Genomic DNA, 26,693 nt, shown 5'->3' on the forward strand with positions numbered 1-26,693 from the left:
ATTTTTTTTCAGACTTATCGGTCAATATTTGCGACGAAAAGTATTTTTATTATATTTAGATAGAACAACGAGCAGTGAATCACACGGATTTTGTATTTTTTTTTGGCTATCTGTTTGAACCTTTACCATCTTATAAAACACCCCCCCCCCCACCTTTCCAATAGTCGCTTGTAAATATATAATAATACTAAACTAAATGGAACTCGCGAAACTAAAAAATATACGAAAAACATATAGTTTGTCCAAGTTTACAAAGTTGAATGCTCTATAGAAAGGAAAAGAATGGGGATGGACGCCTCTAAAAGCTGAATCATAGGTTGAGGAGTATTGTTTGGAATGCATATACTAACGTTGGCTCAGTACAATCGCTCCTGGAGGTTGAGGAGTATTGTTTGGAATGCATATACTAACTTTGGCTCAGTACAATCGCTCCTGGGGAACAATCGGGGAAAAGAGGAGACATATCAGACACTGATGTGTCTCCTCCTCTGGAAAATATGGTTTTTCCTCATTGTTCAAGGCTGAGGACTGAAAGTCTTCAGTTTTGGATTATTCGGCAATAGTGATTTTGACAATGCCGCTTTCATTTTGATTTGACTTCATTTTGAGGGAATTCCTAATCTTTTCAAAGTTTCAAAATTTTGGTTTGGTATTTATAAATTACTATTCTGTTAAATAGGAACTGCTGATAAACTGCTTTGTAATGCGACGAGTTGTTAGTAGTATTAGGTGTAGCAGTGACAGGGAAGTTTTTTGAACGCTTTTTAGGGTGATTCCAGCAAAATTGCTCACATGAAAGGGCAAGAGGATAGGTGCCTCGGGCAAAGACCCTTCTAAAGTTAAAAACCATAAAGTTATAAAAAATAAAGTTATTTTTGTCTTTCCATATTCTTGGCGGGTGTCCATGCCCCTCCCTTGGTTACACCTGGCCAAAAATGTTTTTTGGATCTTTTTTTTACTCAGCGAAAAGATTGAAGTTGTCTATTTTAAATTGGAACATATTCTTCATAATTGATAGCATATCATTTTATTTATTTGCAGGAACCAAGTGAGTGATATTGGGAGAAGCCGTCATGACGACGGAGATTAGTGTCGGTCCAAGGTGGGACCCTATTACTCAGCAGGAGGTTATTGAAGACTACGAATGTGACGGGGGAAACTCATCATCTAGATTGTTTGAACGATCTCGCATTAAAGCTCTTGCAGGTACAGTTTATCCCTCTTAGTAGTTTCTTAAATTCTAAAACCGAGAAACTATAACTAAATAACATTAATCTGTCTTTAAGTTATGTTTTTCTTTTCATTTTGGGAACCCTTTTGCTTTATGAAGAAAATGCTGTAGAATTAAAAAGAGGAGGCAGATAGGGAGTTTTGCTGAAGAGTTATATTCAAGTAGACTATTATGTGATAGAATATTCTAGAATATTCCATTTTGGGTGCATTATTTTAACTTTATTTTAACGTCATAATTTTGTTTGAAATTTTTATCCTTTAAAGTTTAATAATTAAAAGGTAACGAAGAAGGTTTAAGAAGGCTATATCTTTATATATGTCTAGAAATTTTTCAACTATATCTCTAGTAACATACATGACATACATTTCTAGTCTCCAACTTTGGGATAGGGCTAGAGCAACCCACAAAAAGGAACTTGATGGGTTGAGTCCCTATAAAATGGGCTGAGAGTTTTAAAGAATCTGTTAATATTTATTTTCATAATATTGGAATATTATTAATTTTAAAATGATGTGTCCCAACTCCCCCCTTCGGTAAAATGAAGGGCCAGTAGGGTGGAGAGAATGAATAGAAAGATGACCTTAAAAATGTATTTTTCTGTCTTTTCTACTCCCTTCTCTACTAAAACACCTCTGACCCTCATTCCTCTAAATGTTGAATCCGTGTATATTCATATATTAGAGTAGTACAATCGCTATTCTGTTTCAATTATTGTTTTTGCAGCCCAACCTGAAAAAAGGCTACAATATAAGAAGACATTATAACAATCTTACCAGAATTTTGTGTCACTATTTTGTCTTATTTTTCATCAATTAAGAAAACTATGTTTTTAATTTAAAAGAATTTCTATGACTGAAGTTCGTTTCTAGATTTTTGTATTTAAGGTAAAATTTGAAAGGGAAGTTGGTGTTCAGATAAGGGTCTTGGAGTTAAGCTTCATGCTCTGGCGTTTTGAGGATGTGGGCTTCCACTTGCGGTTTACTGATTTCTAGATATGTTTCAATCGGATCCATTTTGTTGGTTTACTCATAAGCATATTCGCTGTTGACATTATTTTATAACCAGTGATCATATAGGATACTTTGTGCATAACTGTCAAGAAGGATTGTTAGTGAACTAAAATTCAGTTTTTTTTAATTAGCAGTGTCAAAATTAAGTCTTGAAAAAGTATTTATTGTAAAGAAATGAATCCTCTTAGTATGGAAAATATTGATTCAAGTTTGCCGATTGAATTATTTAGTGTTGCAGATGCTTATAGAGATGTTGCTAAACTGGTCAGTGAAAGCCATCCTAAGGATAATACCAAGTTAGTTATTCAGAAACCAAAAACTGGCTTTGCCCGTGTGTGTTCTTTTGAAAAACCAGAACATCCTACAAGTATTACTGAACCTGTAAATAAATTGTATCGAAATTATTTGACTCAAATCGATCATTTACTTACTGAAGAAAACAAGATATCTGAAGATGAAATAGTGAGACTTTCCAATCTTCAGAACACTTTGGCATCATCTAGCATAGATTTAAATTGTATAGATCCAGCAGTACTAGCTCCCAATGTCGATAAAGTTCATGTCGTCACAAGAAACTTCCGACGGAGGCCAAGCCGTGAAGTAAATGACTTCAATGCAGAGAAGCAAGATGAACAGAAACAAGCAGCTATTGTTGATGAAATAGTTGAGGACGGTCAGTCGGAAGTTGTGTTTGAGTATATTCTTCCAGAGTGTAAAAACTCTGCTAGTCTCCCCGAAGATATTTCAAGTCACGCCTTTGTGTTAGAGAAAAATTGTAACTTAAGCGACAATGGCTTAAATGGTAGACTTACAGATAATAAATTACCCCAGCAGAAAAAGTACGACTTTATTGATTCGATCGTTTTTAAGCAAAGCGAAATTCCTGTATGCTTTTCAGAAGTCTCAGAAAGTGCTGACTTAATCGAGGCTTCTCCCCAGGGAGAGTATTGGCAGGAAGAAGAGCTAGTTCAAAATAATATGAAAATTGATAGTTTTCATGATTTATCGGAACCTGTTATCAATCCTTTGTTAAATTTTCCTCCTCGTAAAAACATAGAGTTTACTTCTAATAATGTGGAAATCCAAATAAAAACTCCATACTTATCCTTTAATGATAGCTGTAGTGAATCGGAGCCCTTCCTTAGCGACGCAGGATACATGGAACTTGAATCGGGATTTAAATTTACTAGCGAGGAAACAGATGGAATTGAAAAAGTTGATCTTGGATCCAATAATCCTTTGGTATCGGAAAATACTACACCAGTAGATTGTAATAGTAAACGTCAAGAGGTTAATAATGCTGCTAATGATTCTGTAGCAAATGAATCGATTTGGTGTATTTCACAAGAAAATGTGGCCAAGAGAAAGCAAATGGACGATGTGTTGAATATCGGTCAGATTCTAAATCCGGAATTTGTTGCTTATGACACAGAGGAAGCAAACTCAAAATCAGAAATCTGTATTGTTGACTTTGGAGCGTCTAATAGCCTAGAACATTCAGAATTATTTTCTAGTAACAAATATATTGCGAAGGCTATACCTCTTGGACAAAATGAAAATGTGGGTATGTCGACAATTAACAAAAATTCCGATCCAAAAGGCGAGATCAAGCTTAGAAAGCGATCTGCCGGAAAAAAATCGACACTACAGCGCTGTGACGCTGTAGAGTTCTCAAATGATAGCACAGAAACTTTAATGGAAAACGAATCTCCTATTATGAGAACAAAGGTTGAAGGTAGAAATATGCTAAAGCAGAGGCCTCTATTTCGACTTTCAACTTACGAAGAACGATTTTCTAATACCGAAAGCATGCCCCCTAATGAGTCAGTCCCACATGCGTCCACTGATTCTAAAAAATTAAGATCTCGGCGACACACTTTTCAAGAGTCTTCGAAGGTTTTAGTGCCTATACCTGCTAATTGTGGAATTAAGTCATCTGTGACGAATTTGACGGAAATCCCTGTTTCCAAGGCGATATCTCAGTCTTCACACCAGAAACAAACTTCAAAAAATTTTACTGTAGAAACAGTCCCAGTGTTTTCGATCGATACCTATATAAACCGATGTTCTATAGTTGACTTTAAACGAAAGAAAGGCGAGGAGGACAAGCAAAGTTTAGAACTGATCAATAATAATTTGGTGCACCCTTCAAATGAAGATGGAAGAAGCGTTTTTCTTAAAAACATTCCTAATTCGCAAGATGCACGACCTAAACAATATCGATCGCCCATGAATAGAAAATGGCCTTTAGTGTCTAATTTAAATTCACAAGGCAGATCAAGCATTGATAATGATGTAATCTATGGCACAATTGAAATTGAGCCAAAACTTAGGAAACACGGTTCTGAAATAATTAAAAGAAGAAAAAGCTTGAATTATTTCGAAACGATTCATAAACCTGAAATTAAGAGATCTAGAGATTTGCTTAAGAACTTTGAGGAAAATAGCGATAAGAAGGAAAAATTAAAATATGAAACAATTCTTTTCCAAGGAAAAGACGAGAATGCGGGTAACTTATTTGAGAAGAATACAAACAATCCCGACGTCGAATTTTACGAGAGTTTTTTGCACATTTTGAGAGGTAATCAAGTGCCAATTTTCAATAGATCTTTTAGTGTTGATTATGTATACCAATAGAAATTCTTTTAATTATAATTGGATAACGTAGCATATTGGTAAAAAGAAAAATTTTGGCAAAACAGAGTACGTGGATAGCGTAATTGAGAGAAATAAAAAAGATCCAAACTTTGAATTTCGCTAAGAAAAACTTGCATATTTTGAGAAGTAATCAAATTAAACGATTCAATAAATCTTGTTGTGTTAATTCTATTTAAGCAATATGTATTTTCTTAGCAAAGTTAAGTAGATTTATTTGTAAAATATTTGAATCTATTGTTCCGAAGAAAAGCGGGTAAAGTTTAAGACCAGACAATCGAAGAAAACGTTGAAGATTTCGAAAATTTACTTTAAAACAATCATAAATACGTTCTTATCTCGTTCCTAAAGGTGAATTTCTTCACTCTACCCCTTCCCCGGACGATTAAATAGGCAGCCCACTTTATATATCCCGTTACTTTTTACAATAGCGAACGGCAAACGCTAATATTTTACAGTGGAGGCCGCTGCTTAATCAGCGAAGAAAGAGTAGCGCTATTGCAACAATGTTATACCAAACACAAAATGTCTAAATCAAAATACACCTAAGTTTGAAACTATCTGCAATATTTCGGGAACGGATTGGGCTATCGAGTCGAATATTTCTGTGAATGTCAGGGGGAATAGGACCGCAGTGGTTAGACTTGGAGAAGTCATCAAAGGCAGTTTAGGGAAGAAAATTTATTAAATTTTCGGACAGGATATGGGGACTTCAAATTTTATGTTTGTGGAATGACAAAAAATATTCTTCTCCGTTTGTCTAAAAAACTTCACTATTATCCGTTGTGGGACTTTTTCCAAAGTTAAGTAGCGAGGTAAACCGAAAAACATTGTTTGTCCCCAGACTATCAAACTGGCACATCGGTAATGTACCGGCAACAGCTTGGGGGGTCGAGGTTGACGCTTGGACAGTATTGGGGAAGGAGGAAAAGGGGACTTTATTTGCATTTTGGGGAGGGTAATAGAGGATCTACACAGTTTTCTGTCCAAAATTTTTGGCTCGTCCTAAAAAGAGCCAACAGTTCCTCTGAAAAGCTTGAAATTTATATATGTAGGTGCTGGGGTCAAGGGGACGCTTATGCACATAAAAAACAACAACTTTATTTCTCCCGGAAAATGGTCACAGCTTTTTTTGATCGGCCAGGACTCTTAATATGTCTTGTTCAGTGAAAGGAAATACTTAACTTTTTTTGTCCTGCCAGTGCGAATGACTCCCTGTATAAGGGGGTGGTAGTTCCACTCTCATTTGACAAGTTTTGCTCGTTTTACGTTTGGCTTGTATATTCATTGTACTTTTTGTTCATTTTAGGTTTCATCTATTTATCCATAGCAGCAAGTTTGATGTGATTCTTTATTTTAGTTTTTGTTTTGTTTTGGCTTTAACTTATTTACTCATAATAACTTCTGTGTGTTTTAAATTTGATTTATTATATGATTTTTTTTTCTTGTTTTAGGTTATAAAATGGCTCTGTACTAAATTTTGAAAACTTTGTTTTAAAACATTTCAGAAAAAGATTCTTTAAATTAATTAAGATCAAAAATATTTATTAACGCGTAATTATATAAGCGAATTTTAACAATTTGACGATGACTCAGAAGTGCAAGGGTGCCTGTAAAGGAGATAAGAAATTTTTGGCGACGCGGGATAGAATTGAAATTTATGGTCTCTGCCTTTTTAATTGCTGACTTCGACTCAACCAACCTAATTTCCGTACTTCCTTTAACCTTTTTTTTTGTCTAAACTAGATGTTTACTTACTACAAATTGCTTCTTAATTTGAAAGCCTCCTGTTTGGATCTTGGGATCGGGAAAAAGAAGAGAGAAGAAAAAAGGATCCGAGAGAATCATACACGATATTTTATTTGACAATTCAAGACCAGAGAGGAAATGCTGGTATCAAATTAGCCATGATAGGGTTGATCCAAACTGATGTTCTGTTTTAATTCCTTCTTAACTCTATGTTCAAATTTTTTGTTATTCCTAACTGTGTTCTATGTTCCAGATGAACGTGAAAGTGTCCAAAAGAAAACTTTTCAGAAATGGGTCAACTCCCACCTTATTCGCGTAAACAGCAAAATTGCGGACTTATATTCAGACTTGAGAGATGGAAAAAATCTTATTAAACTACTGGAGGTGCTATCCGGTGAGAGATTGGTAAGTTATTTATTATTCTGGTGTAGCTGAGTTTTAATTTATGATCAGCTTATACGAAATTTTTAAGTTGTCTTTTTTATCGCTTTTTCACATCAAAAATAGGATTCTTTCTCTTTTTTAAATAAATGAGGAAGAATTCTTTGTTGTTGTTTTTTGAAGTTCTGTTGTCTAATTTAGGTAAGTGGTAAAGAATACAACAGAAGTGTTTACTCGAAAGTGCAGAAATTGAAATCAGCAAACCGGTTTTCAAACATCGGAAAAAAAAAATATCCGCTAAGCGAACAGAATAAATGTCCGCTAAAATCACCATTTTGAAAGATCTTAATTGTTTTACAATTTGCGTGGATTACTGGAAGCATTCACATTTGGCAAACATTCAATACACTGAACGAAAGTCAGCGTGCTAGTGTTGAGACATCTGTCTTTCTTTTTTTTCGCGACTGCTTCGTATGGGAGGCGTGATCGTATAAACGTAGGAGGAAGCTCATTTGATGAAAGAATTTCTAGTGCCCTTTCAAGGACTAAAAATGGTCGAAGGGTAGCCAGCTCCCCTTCAGTCCCCCTTTTACCCCCAAGAATCCACGTGAACCCAATAGTATCGAATAAAAATTTGAGACAGCCATTTTATTCGGTATTGTCGAAAGATCTGATAAGTATGTCTGTGAGGTGGACATAACCGTCGCTGCCTTAAGGGCAATGGGCTTAAATTATGTCAAATTTTTCGATTGTTCACAGACAGGTTTTAGTAGAAAAGAGGGCATGCTCGGTCTTGGTTGTCTTGTCAGCTTGGTAATCTTGGAGATTATTTTCCAGGCCAAGATTTTCCAGAGCTTCCCAAGGTTGTACCTTTGAAATTACACGCGTGAGCATCAACAGACTTTATCTACGCCTGCGTTTTAAGATATCTTCTCTGCAATATCTTAGCATAGGCCTGTGGGATCATAGTTGAATCTTTACAGGGATTGAGAGGGGTCAAATTGACCTCTAATTTTGGCCAGGGGGAGGGGAAAGCAGTAAATTGAAAGATACTATATCTCTGGGTGGCTGGGGGAAGGTGTGGAGTTTGCAACTTTGAGGGAGTCTTTAGGGGTAGACAAGGACCTTCAAGTTTTGAGTTTAGGGGAAGGGGGTTAAAATGTTTCGCTTCCGATCTACTTGAACAGTTTTGTACTATGGGGCTTCTGATTTTTATGCTTAAAATCTTAATTCTGATTTATAATCAGATTTTATGCTGATTTTAAATATGTAAGTTTCATCAAATTTAGTCTTGCCTATTAAAAGCTAAGAGCCTGAGAAAATTTGTCTTATTTTGGAAAATAGGTGGAAACATCCCCTAAAAGTCCTAAAATCTTAACGAAAATCACACCATCGCATTCAGTGTATCAGAGAACCCTATTGTAAAAGTTTCAAGCTCCTATCTACAAAAAGGTGGAACTTCGCAGTTTTTGCCAGAAGACCGATCACGGGTGCATGTTTATATTTTTTTTTCCAGGGGTCATCGTATCGACCAAGTGGTCCTAGAATGTCGCAAGAGGGCTCATTCTAACGGAAATTAAAGTTCTAGTGCCCTTTTTAAGTGACCAAAGAATTGGAGGGCACCTTGACCCCCTCCCACGCTCATTTTTTCCCCAAAGTCAACAGATACAAATTTGAGATAGCCATTTTCTTCAGCATAGTCGAAAGCTTAATAATTATGTCTTTGGGGATGACTTATTCTCACACAGTAATGATTATTGGGAAGTGTACAGACGTTTTCAGGGGGATTTTTGGTTGTGAAGGGTGTTGAGGGGAGGGGGCTACGTGGGAGGATCTTTCCCTGGAGGAATTTGTCATGGGGAAAGAGAAATTGAATGAAGGGGACGCATGATTTTCTAGCATTATTATAAAAAAACAATGAAAAAATAAATAGGAAAAGTTTTTTCTACTGAAAGTAAGGAGCAGCATTAAAAACGAACAGAGATTATTACGCATATGAGGGTTCTTCTCCTCTTAAATACCTAGCTTTGTACTCCAAAATATTTTTAGTAATTTCAACTATTTATTCTTCAGCCTTTCTGATTCAGGGGTCATTCTCCAAGAACTAGGACAAAATTTAAGCTTTAGTGAAAAGAGTGAGGTATTAACAAGGGGACAAACCCCCTCATATACACAATAAAATTATACGAATATACAAGGTCGTTACGTAAGTTAATTCTTAAGTTACGTGTAATTTTTTTTTAAGTAACTGAAAAATTGGAGGACAACTAGGCCTCCTCCCCCACTCCTTTTTCTCAAAATCGTCTGATCAAAACTAAGAGAAAGCCATTGAGCCAAAAAAAGAATTAATATGCAAATTTCATATTATTAATTTATGTGAGGAGAGCCAAAATCAATCATGCATTAATTAAAAAACGTTCATAAATTAAATAAAAAAAAACTAGTTTTTCTAGTTTTCTAAAAAAAACTAGGTTTCTAAAAAAACTACTGTTCCCTTCTCAACGCCCCGCTCTTTACGCTAAAGTTTTTTAATGTTTACTAAAGTAGAATTGACAGAAAGAGTCAATCTTTAGCGTAAAGAGTGGGGCGTTGAGAAGCGAACAGCCCCTTTCATACACGGAGTAATTTCTTTTCGTTTTAATTTTTAATGTCGCTCCTTACTTTCAGTTAAAAAAACTAGTTTTTTTAATTTAATTTACTAAAGAAAACTGACCTGTTTCACTGGATACTTGAATTTTGCAGGCTTATCTTAATTTTTGACAAGATTTTTTTTTTTGCAGGAACTAGCCTAAATTTAAGCTGGGGACAAACTGAGGTCCAAGAGGGAGGGGGGGGGAGGCTACGCAAAGAAGGTAATAGAACTTTTAATTTCGAATGAGCCTTTTTCCTTTTTTCTAGGACTAATAACCTGATACAATTATCCCTGACAAAAAAACAACAAACAAATAAAAACACATTTCTGATGTTTCTTCTCAGTAAGAGGGTTCTCTGATTTTCTGAGATTGACGGTGTTATTTTTCAACAAAATCTTTAACCATTGGAGCGAAATTCATCAATCATTAATCTTTGGACCGAAATTTCTCAGGCTTGTAAATTTTGGTGGATAACTTAAAGCTTCACCGATTTATTATATTTAAGAATCACCAAAAAATTCGATTTTTTATATATGTATATCTTGCTATCAAAATTCCTTTGTTTAGGGTTTACTTACTATTTGCTCGAGTCGGTCCTTTCATACAGTTTCTTATCACGAACTGTTTGATGTTACTTTTCCATTAATATGTCTGAAGTATGCTTTGAATGATCATAAATGAAATGACGGCTTGGCCTCTCATTGCAGAAGTTCTTTCCTAAATCGCGTGCCAACATGATGTCATTCTTTAGCCTCAGAACTTGGTTCTGGTATCTTGATTGTAGAAATAATTGGAAAAGTGCCGAACGCTACGGAGTAAACAATCATTTTGTACTCGAATCTTTCTCCTGTTTTCTATATTTTAAGGTTTGGGCGTAACATTAGTCTAATTGAAATTAAAAAATAAACCCGACAATCACTCCTCTATGTGTCTTGGTGCCTTGAATTGAGAGCCCCCACCCCCTCTTTTCATCTACCCTGGATGTTGGTTGAATTCTGATACCAAAAGGTATATCTAGCACACTTGTTCCTGCATGCTACACTGAGTTTGGCCGACGTATGAGTATCTCATGTGGTAGGTACCCTCATGAAAAGAATTTAGGGACTCACCTGTCATCTCGTCAGAGGTTGGACTATGCTGGGACACTCCAAAAGCACAAGTCGGAAAACAGCTTTTATTTTTCGTAATGTTTTGGTGAGACCTCACAGCCCTTTCTCGTAGGTGTGCAAATCAGAAGAATCCAGAAAAAAAACCGTTTCTCTTCTCCCCAGGTAAGTAGTCGGATGCTCGCTGGAGTAATTTCAGCCTATTTCTGGTCCCTAGCTTCATATGCGTACACTGTTTCAGGAGAAGTCGATAAACCAGAATAAAATTAGGTATTTCCAAATTGATCCTCCAAAAATGATTCTAGTTATTGTTATTTTATGTCTCTGACCTTCTAGAGATAATTCCATGTCCCACGCGATTCTGACTAATCTCTATAAAGCTTGTTCTTTAAGTTTGGGTACCTTCGTTATGCTGCTCATTTATGCCATTTGGTAGGCGAGGAAAATGAAATATTTCTTTTGTTTGGAGAATGACATGGAATTTTGTAAACTGTTCCTCTCTGTTTCATGATCTCCATACCGAAAAGAAGTTTCAGATTTCAATCTCACACTGCTACCGATCTACAAACCGCCGGTTGTTTAGAAGCAGTTTTAAGTGACCAAATTGCATTCTAAAAGTGATTTCTGTATAGATAAATTTCAGGTGCTAGTTTTATTCGAACTACCTTCCCCAAAGTTGTGTAGTTCTCAATTAAATAGAATGTTGCAGCATCGTAAAATCATTTATTTATTGAAGCTTACCTTATGCTCTTTTATAGCCACGCCCAACTAAAGGTAAAATGCGAATTCACTGCCTTGAAAATGTTGATAAAGCACTACAATTTCTCCGCGAGCAAAGAGTTCATTTGGAAAATATGGGCTCCCATGATATCGTTGATGGTAGTTCCCGACTTACCCTTGGTCTCATCTGGACAATTATTCTACGGTTCCAGGTATGTTCTTGCACCTATTCTAAATTCCTTACAAGACGCAAAAAAGGCAATATATTTGGCTGCTCTTTGAGCACTACTTACCTTAGAGCTGCATTAAAATGCAAAAAATTCTTGTTTCAAATCTGTTCTGTTTGTTAAAATCAAAGGGCTTTTTACGAATGCGCGCATATTATGAGTACAGTAGATCATGTAGGTAATGCACGGTATCGACTTCAGACTCTTTCGAGGATTCCCACCGGCTTTATCGAGGGCAACTCTGAAGCAATTAAAGCAGTGAAATTTGAGTCTTTTTTTGGTATAGGGCCAACTAACGTTACGTATGTTAGTTAGTTGATTGCTAAGATTTTCGGCATATCGTTGATGCCCTAAATCTTATTAAAAATAGAGAGAAACAATCATTGGAAAGAGGTTTTTTTTTTGTTAGACTTACTTTTCTTATTAAACCTTTTCACTAGAGGGCGTTGCTCATTGCTTTGAAATTGGTTTGATAAGTAGAGGAAATAGAATTGGACTGTAAATTGAAAAGTAGGATATACCCTGGTTATACAAAGGACAAAACAAAAAAGAATGTATTTTGAAAGCCAAAAAAGCACTAGTATTCTTATTTGCTTATTTCCTAAACCGATACGGCATTCTTTCGTCCCGGTTTTCGTCGATATGTACAATAAGAGTTAATGTTTATAGTTTGATTTATATTTACAAGTGTAGTTTGATTTTGAATACGTTGTAAAAAAAACGCAAATAAGCGATAGCTGCCAAGTTTTTGCTATTAAACCTGTCTACTTCTACTACTACTACTTTAATGTGTATATTTTTGTTGTCAAAAAGGGGAATATATTATTATTATTATTATTTATTAAACTTAAGACCAACTAGGGCCACTTACAAAAAAAAAAGAAAAAAAAAAGAAAAACAGAACAAAAACAGATAAATCAATAACATAAAAACAATCAGCAAAAAAGAATATAAATGATTTAATGAACTAATAAGCTATATTTTCATCAAAAAGATTACAGCTCTTTTTGCATGTATCACGTACCTTATGGGTTTAGCAAATCATGGGTCTGATTTCTTTCTAGTATTTCGTTGGCAGAGCAAATTTTCTGCCCAGTTTATGTGGGCAGAACTTGTTATGTAACGCTGATGTTTGAAAGACCATATTTCATCATGATCTTGATTGAATGCCAAGTTTTTTCTGCTATAGTTATTTACTTGATTCCTTTTTCGTTCAGTTTTTGTTTAAATTATCAAGGTTAGAACAAATTAGTGAGGTAACTCGTGGGACTGAATGTGCCAGTATCATCCCCTGCGTGATTGAGGCTAATATAACTAATTGACTGTACTTTATTTAAATAAATTTTCATTATATTTCGGACTTTCCATGACTCATAGCTTTTTAAATATTTAAATAAATATTTATTTATTTTTTCTATATAAAATATTTATTAAAATTATAATATATTTTGTATAAATTTTATTATATATTTTATGTATATATATCATTGTAGCCTTTATTATATATATTATATAATGTTTATTATATATATATATATATATATTATATATATATTTCTTAGTATAAATTTAATAAATTAAAAAAAATAAATATTTAAGTAAATTCTCATTATATTTCGGACTTTCCATGACTCATAGCTTTTTAAATTAATATCATTTTCCAAAAACCTACGCCATTAAAGCTATAGTAGATTTCTAAATGAATGCATTTCTAAGTGTCGTAATTTTTTTTTTTTTTTAGTTGATTTAAGATTGGTTAATAAGCCTACTGATACGAGCAAATTTGGCTCTCAATTTCTTGAAAGTCTCCTGGCAATTTGGTTTTTATGTAATTCTTAATAAATAGAATGTTCCTTAGCAATATTAATCATTTAAACTATGTCAGTTTTATAATTATCTTCTCCTGCCATTGAAATCCTGGTCGAAAACCTAATCTTGAATTAGCTAAATTCGTATTAATTTCTGTGTTGGCTTAGTTAGCACAGTAATGGTTTAATGGGTCTAGTTCATCATCGGCATGCGGTCCATGCCGTTCCTATTGGCCCCTGGCCCCTTTTCTTTACTACCATCCCTTGTTGCACGGCTTTTAGTATTAATTATTATGGCTAGAGATAAATTTAACGCATAAAAATGTAAAATTGAAGTCCATTTTTAACGAAAATTGAGGTTTGCTCTCATTATTTGTTGTAGAGGGTAAAAGCTTTAATTTGCGCTTATTATTTTGCTGTATTTTAAAGCTTTACAATTACAATTGCTAATGAAGATGAGCAGGTAGTCGGAATCACCGAAACTACTGTGGAAGTGGGTGTGCTACAGGGCCGGTTATTCGTTCTAGTTCTTTCTAGGTCTTTTCTATAGACAGTACTTTGCCTCAATAAAAGCGTTCCATTCCATTAAACCGCCAGTCATTCATTTCTCTAAGGCTGCGCAAAAACATTTAAATTTATTGAGTGTGATTCTGTTTTCTTTTTTTTTTATGGAAGATGTTGTAGTTGTTAAGGAAGCTCAAATAGTTGAAAGTTGAGTTATGCTCGGTCTTTATTTCCAAATTTGAAAAAAAAATTTTTTTATCCGTTATTGCAATGCGGAAATTACAATAGAATGAATGAGTTCCATTCTCACTGGACAAATATACGTTGTATATAGGTACAGCATATTTAAGTGGATAAATTTTGGTTAGAGTTATTCTTAAAAGAACTTCTTAAGTAGCTCAAGAAATCCATTGTTTGGGGCACTAATTCGGCCACATCTTGTTCAGCTTCCAAATTTATAGGTTTTATCGACAGAAGCGCGAGGTAACTTTTTCTAAGTCTTAACTTTAAACAGGATTTGACTCTAAACAATTGAATTATATTTTTTTTATTATGCCTTTTTAGTTTTCTAAGCATCTTTTCTTCTGTTTTGTTTTCACAAAATTTAATCGACTTACTTAATTTTTTCGAATTTTCAAGTGCTTGCGTGCATTCACCATCAAATGTCAGTTGAGGATATGGACAATTAATCGCTCCTTTGTTGCAGTCATTAATAAGAGTAGGAACAAATATTCCTGATTTTCTGGAAAAAAAAGTATGATGTCACGAAAACGTTGAAAGAGTGACACTACTTATTTTTAGTATTCCAGATTCTTAGAAAAGCACAGGAGTATAAAGCGGGGGGGGGGGGCGCCCACTTTCAGAAATCGCGTACACCAGGTAGGGCGTGCCAAGCATGACGGATGTGTGCCGAACACGGTGGAAATTGCCAATCGCAGTGGAACTGCTGGCACACATTTGGCGTTTTGAGATATTCATCAGGTGACGAAAATGGGGCGTCCCCGTATGAAGCAAATCTTGAGCTAAGGTATCTTTATCATATCGATCATCACGTTCATTCAAATATAGCAGTCAATAAAGTGATATTTCTTGAGTATATTTTAGGTGAAACGCTTACAGTTTGGTTCTGCGAGCTGTGAACATTTTGACTAATACCCTTCCATCCTAAAATGTACATATTGATTTTGGAGCTAACATGAACTACCAATGTGTATTTTCTATTCGTTTTGATTTTGTAACGTCGCCTTTTTCTTTCATTTGAAAAGAAAGAATGCTTTAAAAATCAATTCTAAAAAAGACTAGTTTCATCTAATGGTAAAATGTTTTAATATCTCTTTCTCGACCTAGTTCCTCTGATTGTGTTATGCTTGTTTCGCTCGTCCTTTTTTTTTCTTTTTTTTTTAAAGTGATTGTTTCTCTTGGAGATGGGATTATCGATTGAAGCAAAAGAAGATCGGAGATCTTTCTTGGATCAGAATTGGATTGAGTAAATTTTACTGATTCACAAAACAAGAGTCCGTCGAGTTGTATTTTTGAAATAAAAGACAATTGTACTCCAGGTTCCTGTCTATTCTGCAAATAAACTCTTTACTGGTCCTTTCTGAAATTCTCTGATTGAAGATGTTTTAGTATTTTTACAATATTTATAGTCAGTTCCTAATTCGCCTATTGATGAGCTCAACCATGAGGTTACGAATTTTTGTAACACAAAATTCAGGATTTTCTATGTCGTTTTAAGGAGTAATTAGGGATGGATCATTTCTGTTAGTATTTAAGACTGGATTGTTATTTTTTTGAATATTGAAAGTTTGAAAATTGAAAGTTTTTTTGAATAGCACTAACGAAACTAGAGTTTTACTGAATTTTATCTGCTTTTTACGACATTTTTAGAGCGATTTGAATCCTATTTTTCATTGAAATTATGGATAAAGACTAACTTGGTCTATTCGTGGGATTCTAAGCCCAAAATGTTAATAGTTATTTCATGTTCCCCTCATTAACGTTACTATTTGCAATTTCTCAGAGACTCGCCGGTTTTAAATTCGGCCACCGAGCGTTCTATCTTGCCTTCAATTCCATCACAGCAAAGGTCAAATATTCTTATAAGGATTTTCTTCAAATAGTTTTTATTTCTCTCTTTTTTTAAATTTTATTGTTGCTGCTGTAACTCAGCGAGTTTGTGTTTTCCCTGATTCTCAATCTGCTCTTTTTCCTCCTCTTTCTGACTCCTCGTGTCTTCTGTCTGTCTCTTTCTCCTTTGTAATTTCTCCTCCTATTTCCTATTTTTTCCTCACTTTTATTCTTTTCATTATATGGTAGTAAATGATTTCTATATTTCTGCCTTCAATTGCCCCAAGAGAAGATTTATGATGTTTCTAAATGCTGTTAAGCGTAATAGTAATAAAACAGATAATTTTATCATTTTTTGATGTTAGAAATCAGAAAAAAAAATTAAAAAGAGCCCTTGTTATTGAAATTAATGTAAAGCGTGACTTAACTGAAGACCACGAAAAGTAACGTATATGAGAGGGAAGTTATGACATTCTACACTCTGAGTTTAAATAAGAAATGTATTCCATTTGGTTATGTGTGGATATCAGGGCTACGAAGTGAAATCTAAATTGGCGTAATAATTGGGGAAAATATTGCTATATTTTCGATAGAACTTGCAAAACTGGAACTATTAACTGTAAATGAAGACTCTTATTAGCGTGCAAAGATTCAAAGTTGGCATGAGAATAAAAATCAATCCCAAAACTAAACAGCCAGAATCACATTCAAGACAAGAAAATTTGAAAATTTAATTTACCTCTACAGTATTTCAAATTTTTTAATTTTGGCATAAAAAAAGTGGTATTGCACGACAACACTTTTTTCCTCAAAATTAACAACCACTTTTTATCTCAGATTTATATAAGGTGTAAAATGATTGCTGGATAAGGGATTTAGTTGCGCTTACTTGTCACTAATATGTTTTTTCCTTTTTTGTAAGATTCAAGATATTATGATTGAGCAAACGGACAATCAAGAAACGAGAAGTGCAAAGGACGCTCTTCTTCTTTGGTGTCAAATGAAAACTGCTGGCTACCATAATGTCAATGTCCGTAATTTTACCACCTCTTGGAGGGATGGATTGGCTTTCAACGCACTTATTCACAAGCACAGGCCAGACTTGATCCAGTATGATAAACTGTCAAAAACTAATGCAATTTACAACCTGAATAATGCGTTTAATGTAGCTGAATCTAAATTGGGAATAACTAAGCTGTTAGATGCAGAAGGTAAGCAATTCTTTTGGCGATGCTAGGTTTTTTTTTTATATTTATCTTTCAATTGCAGTTTTATAAGAGGAAGGATCGTATTGACAAAATAAATAAATAGTAGGCCTAAGTAAGCAATTTAAATAAAAAAGCAAGGATATGAACTAATAAAGGTCTTTGGATATCTATTATATTTTGTATTTCTAAGGTCTTTGAATTTCACTTTAATTTATTAAAGTAAAAAAAAAAAATCAACTTTTCATTTCCAATGAACTTTATTATTTTTGGAACAGAATTTTGCTATCCCCTCCCGAAATGCCTTATGTCTTCTTGCTTAATCTCTGGCTTGCAACGGTCGCCTTGTTTTCCTGCTTATTGCTTTGATAATTTATGTGAAATGCCTCCCAGCAACAGAATCTCTGTTCTTTGCAAATCTTGGTTTCCGTATAATATATCTATCTAGGATCTACAACTTTAAGATATATCTCCTACAATTAGGCAGGTTGTTGACATTCCCTTAGCCACCCCGTGGTTGATCCACGTGCTTTCACTTTGCAAGATTTATCCTGAAACTAAGGATTGTTGAACGTTGGTAAGATCTATTACATTTTTGAGAATGTAAGATTTCCTTGGATTCTAAGACTTTTTGTGAATTTATTGTTGATTTCAACAGGAATTCGAGATTTAGGGACAGATTGTCGTAATAGAAAACCAATACATATCGATTGAAATACTTTTTGCCTAATACGCAAGTGTTTCGTGTAATTTTGTCCCTGATCGAGAGTTTAGCAATGTCTATTATAAAACTTCGTTTTCGTTTATCAAACTTTTTTGCTAATGCATAACAATAAATAACCTTAGGTACGAATGCTCATAGAGTGAATGCTCAAATCCGGAATACAACCTGAAGAGAAGCAATGCCTTAGTAGTTGGGGCACCGCAACTGGGCTATTGAAAAGGGAAGGAAAAACATAGTAAAATGCTGTGTACTTATCACACACAGGTTATCAGATCGAGAGTTATTCTGAAGTCCACCATAAAGAGATTTCAGCACTGAGGAGCCATATGGACGGTTTTTCTTTCTCACGAATACATTCTCAAAGGATAGCTCATTCAGGATGGTAATAATGGAAGCAATATGGCAGACAGAACTCCGTAATGTCTCAAGCACATAAGTTAACCGTCCATGTACTTCACTGTTCTGTGGGCCTACTTGCTAGATGGGTTACCCTTGTTTTGCTCGTCCATTTTTCTTTGAATGTTTGTCGAGTTATCTGTGTCCCTCCCGTTCCTTCACGCATATATTGTTGGGTACATTTATGCGCAACACTTTTGACCCTATCCTTCCTACAGGCTACCGCCTGCTATAATTTGCTGAGCATGTATTCAAGCCATTTTACCAAATATTATGTTAATTCCGGCACTTTCGACTTTTCGTTCACTTCCATGGTAAGCTACCACAGAGGCCACCACTTTTAGATTAGCATTAATAAGTAAAAAAAAAAAATGTCCAAGTCCCAACTTTCGTCAAAAGTCCGTTTACTCGGCAGCTTGTCTGTCTTCCACCTTTGCCCAAAATTGTTCCAGGATAGCCTGTGTGCTCGCCTCCACAATACGTATTGGTTTGAAACTCATCTAAAAAAGAATATAAATTCAAATTATCGACATGTGTTGACTATTGTTGCCAATTGCATTTACTAATTAAATGGTATTTGCTTAGTATTTTTTTTTCATCTTGTTTTATGCTCCAAGAGATAATGTGGTTTTCAGTAATGACTTTTATCGGTTTTGTGCGGTCACTCTTATCTTCTTAAGGACATTTGTCTATTGGCTTAAAAGATAAACTAATATGCCACATGATTTTACGGCCTTTGCTAATTTTTTAAATAATAATATATAAACTGGTTCTTTTCTTTGTCTGCATATCGTTCTTTTGCAGGTCTGATTGCACTTGCTAAACTACCTACTCGAAAATGTTTTCTCCTTAAAAAAAAAAAAAAAATCACAAATATTACTTGAAAAGCTATGAAAGTCATTGCTTTAGTTTTTCTGAGTCACAGAATACAAGTACCACCCTTTTCTGAAATAACTCCTGGATAAAAATCCGAAATCCCTGACTTCTTTTTTTTTTCATCCTTTTTCTGAAAGAGTGATATTCTTTAATACTTTGCAAAAAGTAAACAAAACAGAACATTGAACAAAACTGAAACAACTTTTGCCGATTTACATTAGCTCTTATCTATAGAAATCTTGACTTTGTAATATAGTACTTTATTCCCAATTTGTCAATGATTACGGATAGGAAATATTGCAAAATTTTGTGCAACCAATTTGACTGTAATGATAAGAAAATATAAAATATCTAAATTCACAAAATTACCTCAAAACAGCAAGTGCTCCCAAATTAATTTCTATTAATCTTTTCCTTTGATCATTACTGCTTATTTTTGTCATTTTTTTATTATTATTTAATTATATATTTATTATGTAATATTTTAGAAATAATTAGATTTATTACATACTTTATTGTTATTTTTAATATTTTTAAATACTGCTGTCGTGACTAATTAAGGCGAATCAAGTTATATAGCCCTAAAAAAGTTACCACCTTTTTGGCAAAAGAAAAAACCGCTAGAAAATTTATACTCTTAACGGAGAAACTTTCCTTAAAGCTAGTTGCCTAATTCAAGCTATAAAAATAAGTTACTTTGGGGATTATTGGCTGATCGTTTTTTCATTAATTTAGTAGAGATAATTTCAGTGGGATTTTATTTTCTCATTTCAACCTATACCTCGTGCAAATTTAAAAATATGGTTCCTTCTATGTTTTTGTATGTAAATTGAGCTTGTGGATATTCTAAGGCCTGCTAGTATATTATGAAAAAAATGTTAATGGCAGTTTTGGCAAGTGGCATTATCGCTTCATGAAAGGCTCATCAACCCAACATGACACGCGATGTCGTGATTCAATTTATTGGTTCGTGTATATAGTATACTGAGCAGTCAGTCGCTAAATTATGATTGAATGGCCAATGCTGTATTTTATTAATCAGTGTTTGGTTCTGGTCTTTGAGTCTTGTTGAAGTCTACTGCTAGTCTGCTACACAGCAGAATTTTGTGTGGCCAGAAGGGCCTCGAGATTCGGTGAAGCACAATTTCGTCCAGACCTTTAAACGCGTACAAATTATGCAAAACAAAGGGAAATAAGGTAAACATCAAACGTTGCAGACATTCCTAGGAGAGGAGGTTATGGAGGTTTCTCGCTGCGTAGAGGGATCGTCCTCTCCTTTGACAATATTTATAATGATGATAAACTTGAAAAGGGGGAAAAAGGATTTGTCATTTTGATAGTTTGAATGTAGGTTTTAGACTTCGTTATGAATGGGTTCACACCTGACATGTGGGAACAGAAGTACACGAGAGTTGTCTAAAAAGTTTCTGGCCTTAACGTGAAAATGGCAGGACTTATCCGTAAAGGTTTATTGCGGTTGCACAACTTTCGACAGCTACTTACCACAATTTCCAGCTGTTTTGGATGCACTATTGCTGTACGATAATCATTTGAATAATTTGATGTGAGTTTTTGTGAAAATGGATAAAATCGAATATCGAGCTTTCATCAAGTACCTGTTTTTGAAAGGCGGGATACCTACACAAATCAAAGTTGAGACGGATGCTGTGTACGGGGCTCTGCACTATCATCCACCGCCGTCAAATTTTAGGCAGATGAATTTAAGCGTGGCTCCTGACAGTGCTAGATGACCGTCGAATTAAAGTGAGAGAGATGTAGAGGCTATTAATATCTTCAAAGAAAGTGTTTGCCACATTTTTGATCCTTACATAGGCATCAGAAAGCTATCTACACGCTGGGTGCTGCGTTTGCTTACGTTGTGCCAAAACCATGCACTATTCTGAATGCAAGAAGATGGTTGACCTTTTGTGTTGGACTGGGACTATTTAGTGTGTTCTGAATATGTATATGCTTGAAAAATTTGAATTCCTGCCCGAATGTTATAAACACAAAAACCAGGCTAATGTGACCATATCTTTTGCTATATTTGTTCTAAATATTCTCCTGCTTTATAATTTGAGGTTTATGCACAAAAAAAAAAATTCCTGGCTAGATAAGTAGATTTAAGTATCTCGAGTATTTATCAAATGAACAAATTTTTTTATTTTATTTTCCAGACAAAGAAATGACTTGTTTGTTTGTTTTATTTGCCTAGCTATTGCATAAAGCACATCTAGCGTTTGCATCATAATAAAATGGTTAAGCGATGTTTATCAACTAGCCTTTCAACTTTCGTAAAATATGGGCAGTGAAGGGGTTAATACATCTTTCGTTTCTAATACTCCACAGCTTAAGTATATTTGAAAATATTTAGGATACCGAAACTCTTGATGTTATGCGAAGTAATTAAGCAACTGTGGAAAAAGAACAAAAGAAAGAAAGCAAGTAGGATGGACCTGTGACAGCTAAATTATACCAGTAAATCAAATCCCTACAACACCATATAGAGTTCTATCAAGACCGTATCCAGGGGAGAGGAAGGCTAGAGGGTTTTAACCCTCCCCCCCTCCGAAATAGTTTTCCAAATCATAAAAACGTAACACAAATAGATATAAACAAATTTCCGACGTGTTTTTTTAATTTTTCGTACCCCTCCCCCTCCTAATTTTTTTTAACCTCCCCCACCCCGGAATAAAATCCTGGGTACGACCCTGAGTACGATGCATATATATATATTTTTAATAATAGATATAGAACTTTTTTTGTCACAATATTTTCCACAACATGGTTATTTTTTGTTTCCATTTTTCTAGACTTTCAGTGAATTTTCAAAATTTAAGGGAAAGGACATGCTCTTTTCCGTAATTTCCCTAAACTTGTGGTTCTAATTTATTATTTGACGAAAGAAACTATCATTAAAAAGAAATTGTCATTAGTTTGAAATTTTTCTTATCAATAAAAGTTTATTTTTATTTGTGAAGATTAATTGACCATGTGGAAGAATTTAATTTGTAAATGACATCATGCTACCAATTTTGAATCTTAGATACTGGCTAATTGATGACTTGAAGCGAGACCATATATAGCTATTGTTTGAATGCTTTTATAATACCCAAAGATGGGTAAAAATTAATTGAAATGCTGTTCAAGGGGTTATGTAAAAGTTGCTGTAAATAATATAATTAAATTTCTTTGTAAATGTTTATATTTTACTTTCAGATATATTTGTTGAACAACCTGACGAGAAGTCCGTAATCACCTATGTCGTCACATACTATCATTATTTCTCAAAGCTCCGTCAAGAGACAGTTCAGGGAAAAAGGATCGGAAAAGTTGTTGGTCTGGCTATGGAGAATGACAGGATGATCCATGACTACGAAACCCTGACTTCAGATCTTCTTGCTTGGATTGAAGCCACAATTCAGGCGCTCAACGAAAGGAACTTTTTGAATTCGTTGACTGGCGTCCAAAAGCAACTCACTCAATTCAACACCTACAGAACTGTTGAAAAACCTCCCAAATTTGTTGAAAAGGGGAATTTGGAAATTCTTCTTTTTACGCTTCAAAGCAAAATGAGAGCAAATAACCAAAAGCCTTACTTTCCAAAGGAAGGTAAAATGATATCTGACATTAATAAGGCTTGGGAGAGGCTCGAGAAGTCAGAGCATGAAAGAGAGCTTGCTCTAAGGGAGGAGCTTATAAGACAAGAGAAGCTAGAACAGCTGGCTACAAGGTTTGATAGAAAAGCTGGCATGAGAGAAACGTGGCTGAGTGAAAATCAGAGACTCGTTTCACAGGTTAGTAACCGATTGACACTTGGACTAGCCGCTTTAATTAAACTCATTATTTATATTTTTAATGACTCTGATTTTGGGGCAGTATATACTGCAATACTGGGGTGCTACTTCATGGAAATATAGAAGAAGGCAAGGATCTTCTTTTGTGAAAATGTTTTTTCAGAAATATTGTAGAGGGGGGATTTGGGGGTAGAGGGGGGAGGTAGTTGCAAGCTTCAAAAAGTTTGATTTAAATCTAGCAATCAAAGAACTGTAACACGCTTATTTTATCTAGTAAGCTACTTGTACATATTTTGGAGAATTAATTTCCTTTAGATTCCTCAGTCTCATTCAGACAAGACACAAAAAGCATGAAAAAAAAAAAATCCAAGGTTCAAGACTGATTTCTGAATTACCCCATGAAGGCGTAAGTATCATTGCTAAAAAGAATTTTATGAATTCTTGAAAAGGGGTCGAGGCTTATTTCCTTCTATTGATCTAAAAAATGGGAAGGTATTTCTGTTTGACTAACATTAATAAATAAAAATAACGATGAATTATTTCAGACCAACGGTAACATGAAGCTGAATAATGACTAACAGACCAATAAAGTTAAGGTACAAATGTAAGGGTAACGATCCAACGTAAATTGATTAAATCAAATATTTCATGGTAACGAACTGTGGAGCAACCCACCTCAATAGTAACTGAAACTGTAAAAAATGAAATTTTCTTATCAATAGATATATCTAAATGATCGGCTTATTATACTGATTCCAAATATATAACATCCAGTAAGAGTGTTACCCATCAAAGGCTACGATGCTTAGAAAACTTGCTTGGATTTCGAAAAAGAGGAAAACGCCTTCTAAAAGTCAAAGAATCTTAATAAAATCCCACCATCGGGTTCAGCATATCAGAAAACACTACTGTAGAGGCTTCAAGCTTCCATCTGCAAAAATGTGGAATTTTGCATTTTTTGCCAGAAGAAAGATCACGGATGCATGTTTCTTTGATTGTTTGTTTATTTTTCTTTCCTAGGGGCGATTGTACCGAACCATTGGTCTTAAAACAGAGGGAGCTGGCTCATTCGAACGGAAGTTAAAAGTTCTATTGCCCTTTTTAAGTGACCAAAAACATTAAAAGGAAGCTAGCCCCCCCCCCACACTCCTTTTTTCCCAAAAATCGTCCGACCAAAATTTTGAGATTGTCATTTTGTTCAAGATATTTGAAAAGCTCAAAAACTATGTCTTTGGAGATAAAAAAAAACCACAGCCCCTCGAAATAAGTCTTTAAATTAAAAAAATTGTACATTCTTTACATATAGTATGTGTTATTGTTAAGTATAAAGGCATTTGTTGGGAGGGGGTCCAAGGGGAGAATTTTATGCGGAGAGAGACTTTTCCGGGGTCATCTTTCTAGTGGAAATTCTACACTAGGAGGATTTGATAGAAATCCTATACGAAATTCTTTGTATTTGTTTTACTTTATCTTTGCCATCTCAATTTTGTGTGTCGAGACATTCTGGGGGAATTGTCAGGGGAAAATTTTCAGGGGTTTGGATTTCTGGGAAAAAAATTTCCTCGGAAAGGAGGATTTTCGGAATGATCACAAATATGGTTAGAATTTAGTCTTTTTCATATGAAAGTGCTAAGGAGAATTTTTCAAGCTGAATCTTTCGCAAGAAATTTTACGGTGTGCTGATTTTCAGCGATGATCGAATTGCCCTTAGGTAATATTGCGGGGGGGGGAAGTATTTTACGTGGAAGGAACTTTCCAAGGAGTAATTTCCCGTGAGGGGGGGGAATTTATTATGGAGGGTGAGCCAGATTTGTCGGTATTATTCGAGAATGATAAGAAATTACATAAAAAAAACAAGTCTTTTTTTTCAACTGAAAGTAAAAAGTGCTAAAAACTTTAGCATGAAGAGCAAGGTATTGATTAGGGGGGGGGTAACCCCTTCATATACAGAATAATTTATGTTCGTTTTGAGTTTTTAATGTTGCTCTTTACTTTCAGCGGGAAAAACTTGTTGATTGATTGATTACTTGTACACGAAATTAATTGTCTGTTTTGTGTTAGGACAACTTTGGCTTTGACCTGGCCGCTGTTGAAGCTGCAGCAAAGAAGCACGAAGCCATTGAAACTGACATCTTTGCGTACGAAGAACGAGTCGCAGCCGTGGTTGCAGTTGTCAATGAACTAGAAGATGAAAATTATCATGACATACAGCGGATTTACGAGCGTAAAGACAACGTGCTTCGCCTATGGAGTTACTTGATAGAGCTTCTTCGTGCTAGACGAATGAGGCTTGAACTGTCCCTCCAACTTCAACAAAACTTCCAGGAGATGTTGTACATTCTTGATGCGATGGAAGAGCTCAAGGTAAAAACCATCTACCTTATTGGGGCTTTGAGAAGCTAACATGATATGTAATGTGCTAAACACACATTCTCCAGAAAGGCTTAGATTAAACAGTAGTTTTGAATGGAAACTCCTAATAGTAGATAATCTTGTGCTATTCAAGTATGTTGAGATCAGCTATTTTTTAGGATGGAATGGAGGGGAGGGGGGACTTCAAAAGATACCTAGCAAATGGCAAAGTTGGAAAAATACAGTGTTTGATCTATTGTACCAATGTTCTTCAAGTTTGGCTTCTCTTGAAAATAAAATTCTAACTACATAAGATCTGATGTTGGATCAGTTTGAGCCATTAAAAATAAAGTCTATATTGTTTAGCTGTAATTTCAAAGGTAAAGAATTTAATTGCCTGTTAGAATTGTATTCTTAAATTACTGTTTAACTTAAGTACAAAGATATTGTCAATATGCATTAATTCTGTGTTTAATCTATTATTATGTATTTTTAAATGCTACTCTCAGTATCTGATTTACCCTGTATTTGAGCAATATACTTATAATGACCGTCCACACATTGTGAAACTTTTTACGGGATGTGGTTTCGGGAGCAAAATCTCTAACTGATACAGCTTACAAAACAAAACGCGTTTGCGCATGTTATTCACAGATCAATCGGAAAACTGCAAAATACCGAATTTTCAATAAAGCTTGCTTCTCGATTTTGTAGAAATTTTTACACGAAATTAAGTGTCTCAATACATAGAGGTATCATCATTACCAGTGTTGAATAGAACGATTTAAATATGTTCATGTGATTTTGGCCAACTAAAATGACATTTAACATAAATGTCATTTAACAATACATCGTGACTTAAACGCTACCTGTCCAAGTAGGGATAGGGGTGTTTTATTATCTTATCACGCGTAGCTATCGTTTATACATTACCTATATTTTACTAAAGCAAATCTAGTAGTGACCTTTCATAATTGGCTAGGTTGTCAGTTCTTGGTTTTATGTACTTTTATTGCATATTTTTATGGGGTATCATTGATTATCCAGTGCTGGTATCGAATAAGATAAAATAAAAAAAAAGACGATGATACTCCTGAGCCATTGCTGGCGCATAGGGCGTCGAATCAGCGGTTCACTTGCTGTTTTTTTTTTTTTTTTTTTTTTTTTTTTTTTTTTTTTTTTTTTTAAATATATATACTGGGACAAGTAGCAAGCCTGTCGCCCAACCTTGCTACGGTGAGGATCC

General features: G+C 34.7%; 1 protein-coding gene across 10 annotated transcripts in view; it reads left to right on the plus strand.

Moving 5' to 3' along the window:
• LOC136029188 (spectrin beta chain-like) overlaps nucleotides 1-26,693 on the plus strand; it is a 134,010-nt gene that overhangs the window by 22,408 nt on the left and 84,909 nt on the right. For all 10 annotated transcript variants that reach the window (XM_065707321.1, XM_065707317.1, XM_065707314.1 and 7 more), the window contains exons 2-7: nucleotides 1,042-1,206; nucleotides 6,902-7,053; nucleotides 11,527-11,700; nucleotides 17,020-17,308; nucleotides 22,518-23,095; nucleotides 25,157-25,459. In XM_065707321.1, the coding sequence (XP_065563393.1) occupies nucleotides 1,074-1,206; nucleotides 6,902-7,053; nucleotides 11,527-11,700; nucleotides 17,020-17,308; nucleotides 22,518-23,095; nucleotides 25,157-25,459 (1,629 nt within the window). In that variant the 5' untranslated portion in view covers nucleotides 1,042-1,073. The remainder of the gene's footprint in view (nucleotides 1-1,041; nucleotides 1,207-6,901; nucleotides 7,054-11,526; nucleotides 11,701-17,019; nucleotides 17,309-22,517; nucleotides 23,096-25,156; nucleotides 25,460-26,693) is intronic.

The sequence above is a fragment of the Artemia franciscana genome, chromosome 7 (genome assembly GCF_032884065.1).
Source record: "Artemia franciscana chromosome 7, ASM3288406v1, whole genome shotgun sequence".
NCBI lineage: Eukaryota > Metazoa > Arthropoda > Branchiopoda > Anostraca > Artemiidae > Artemia > Artemia franciscana.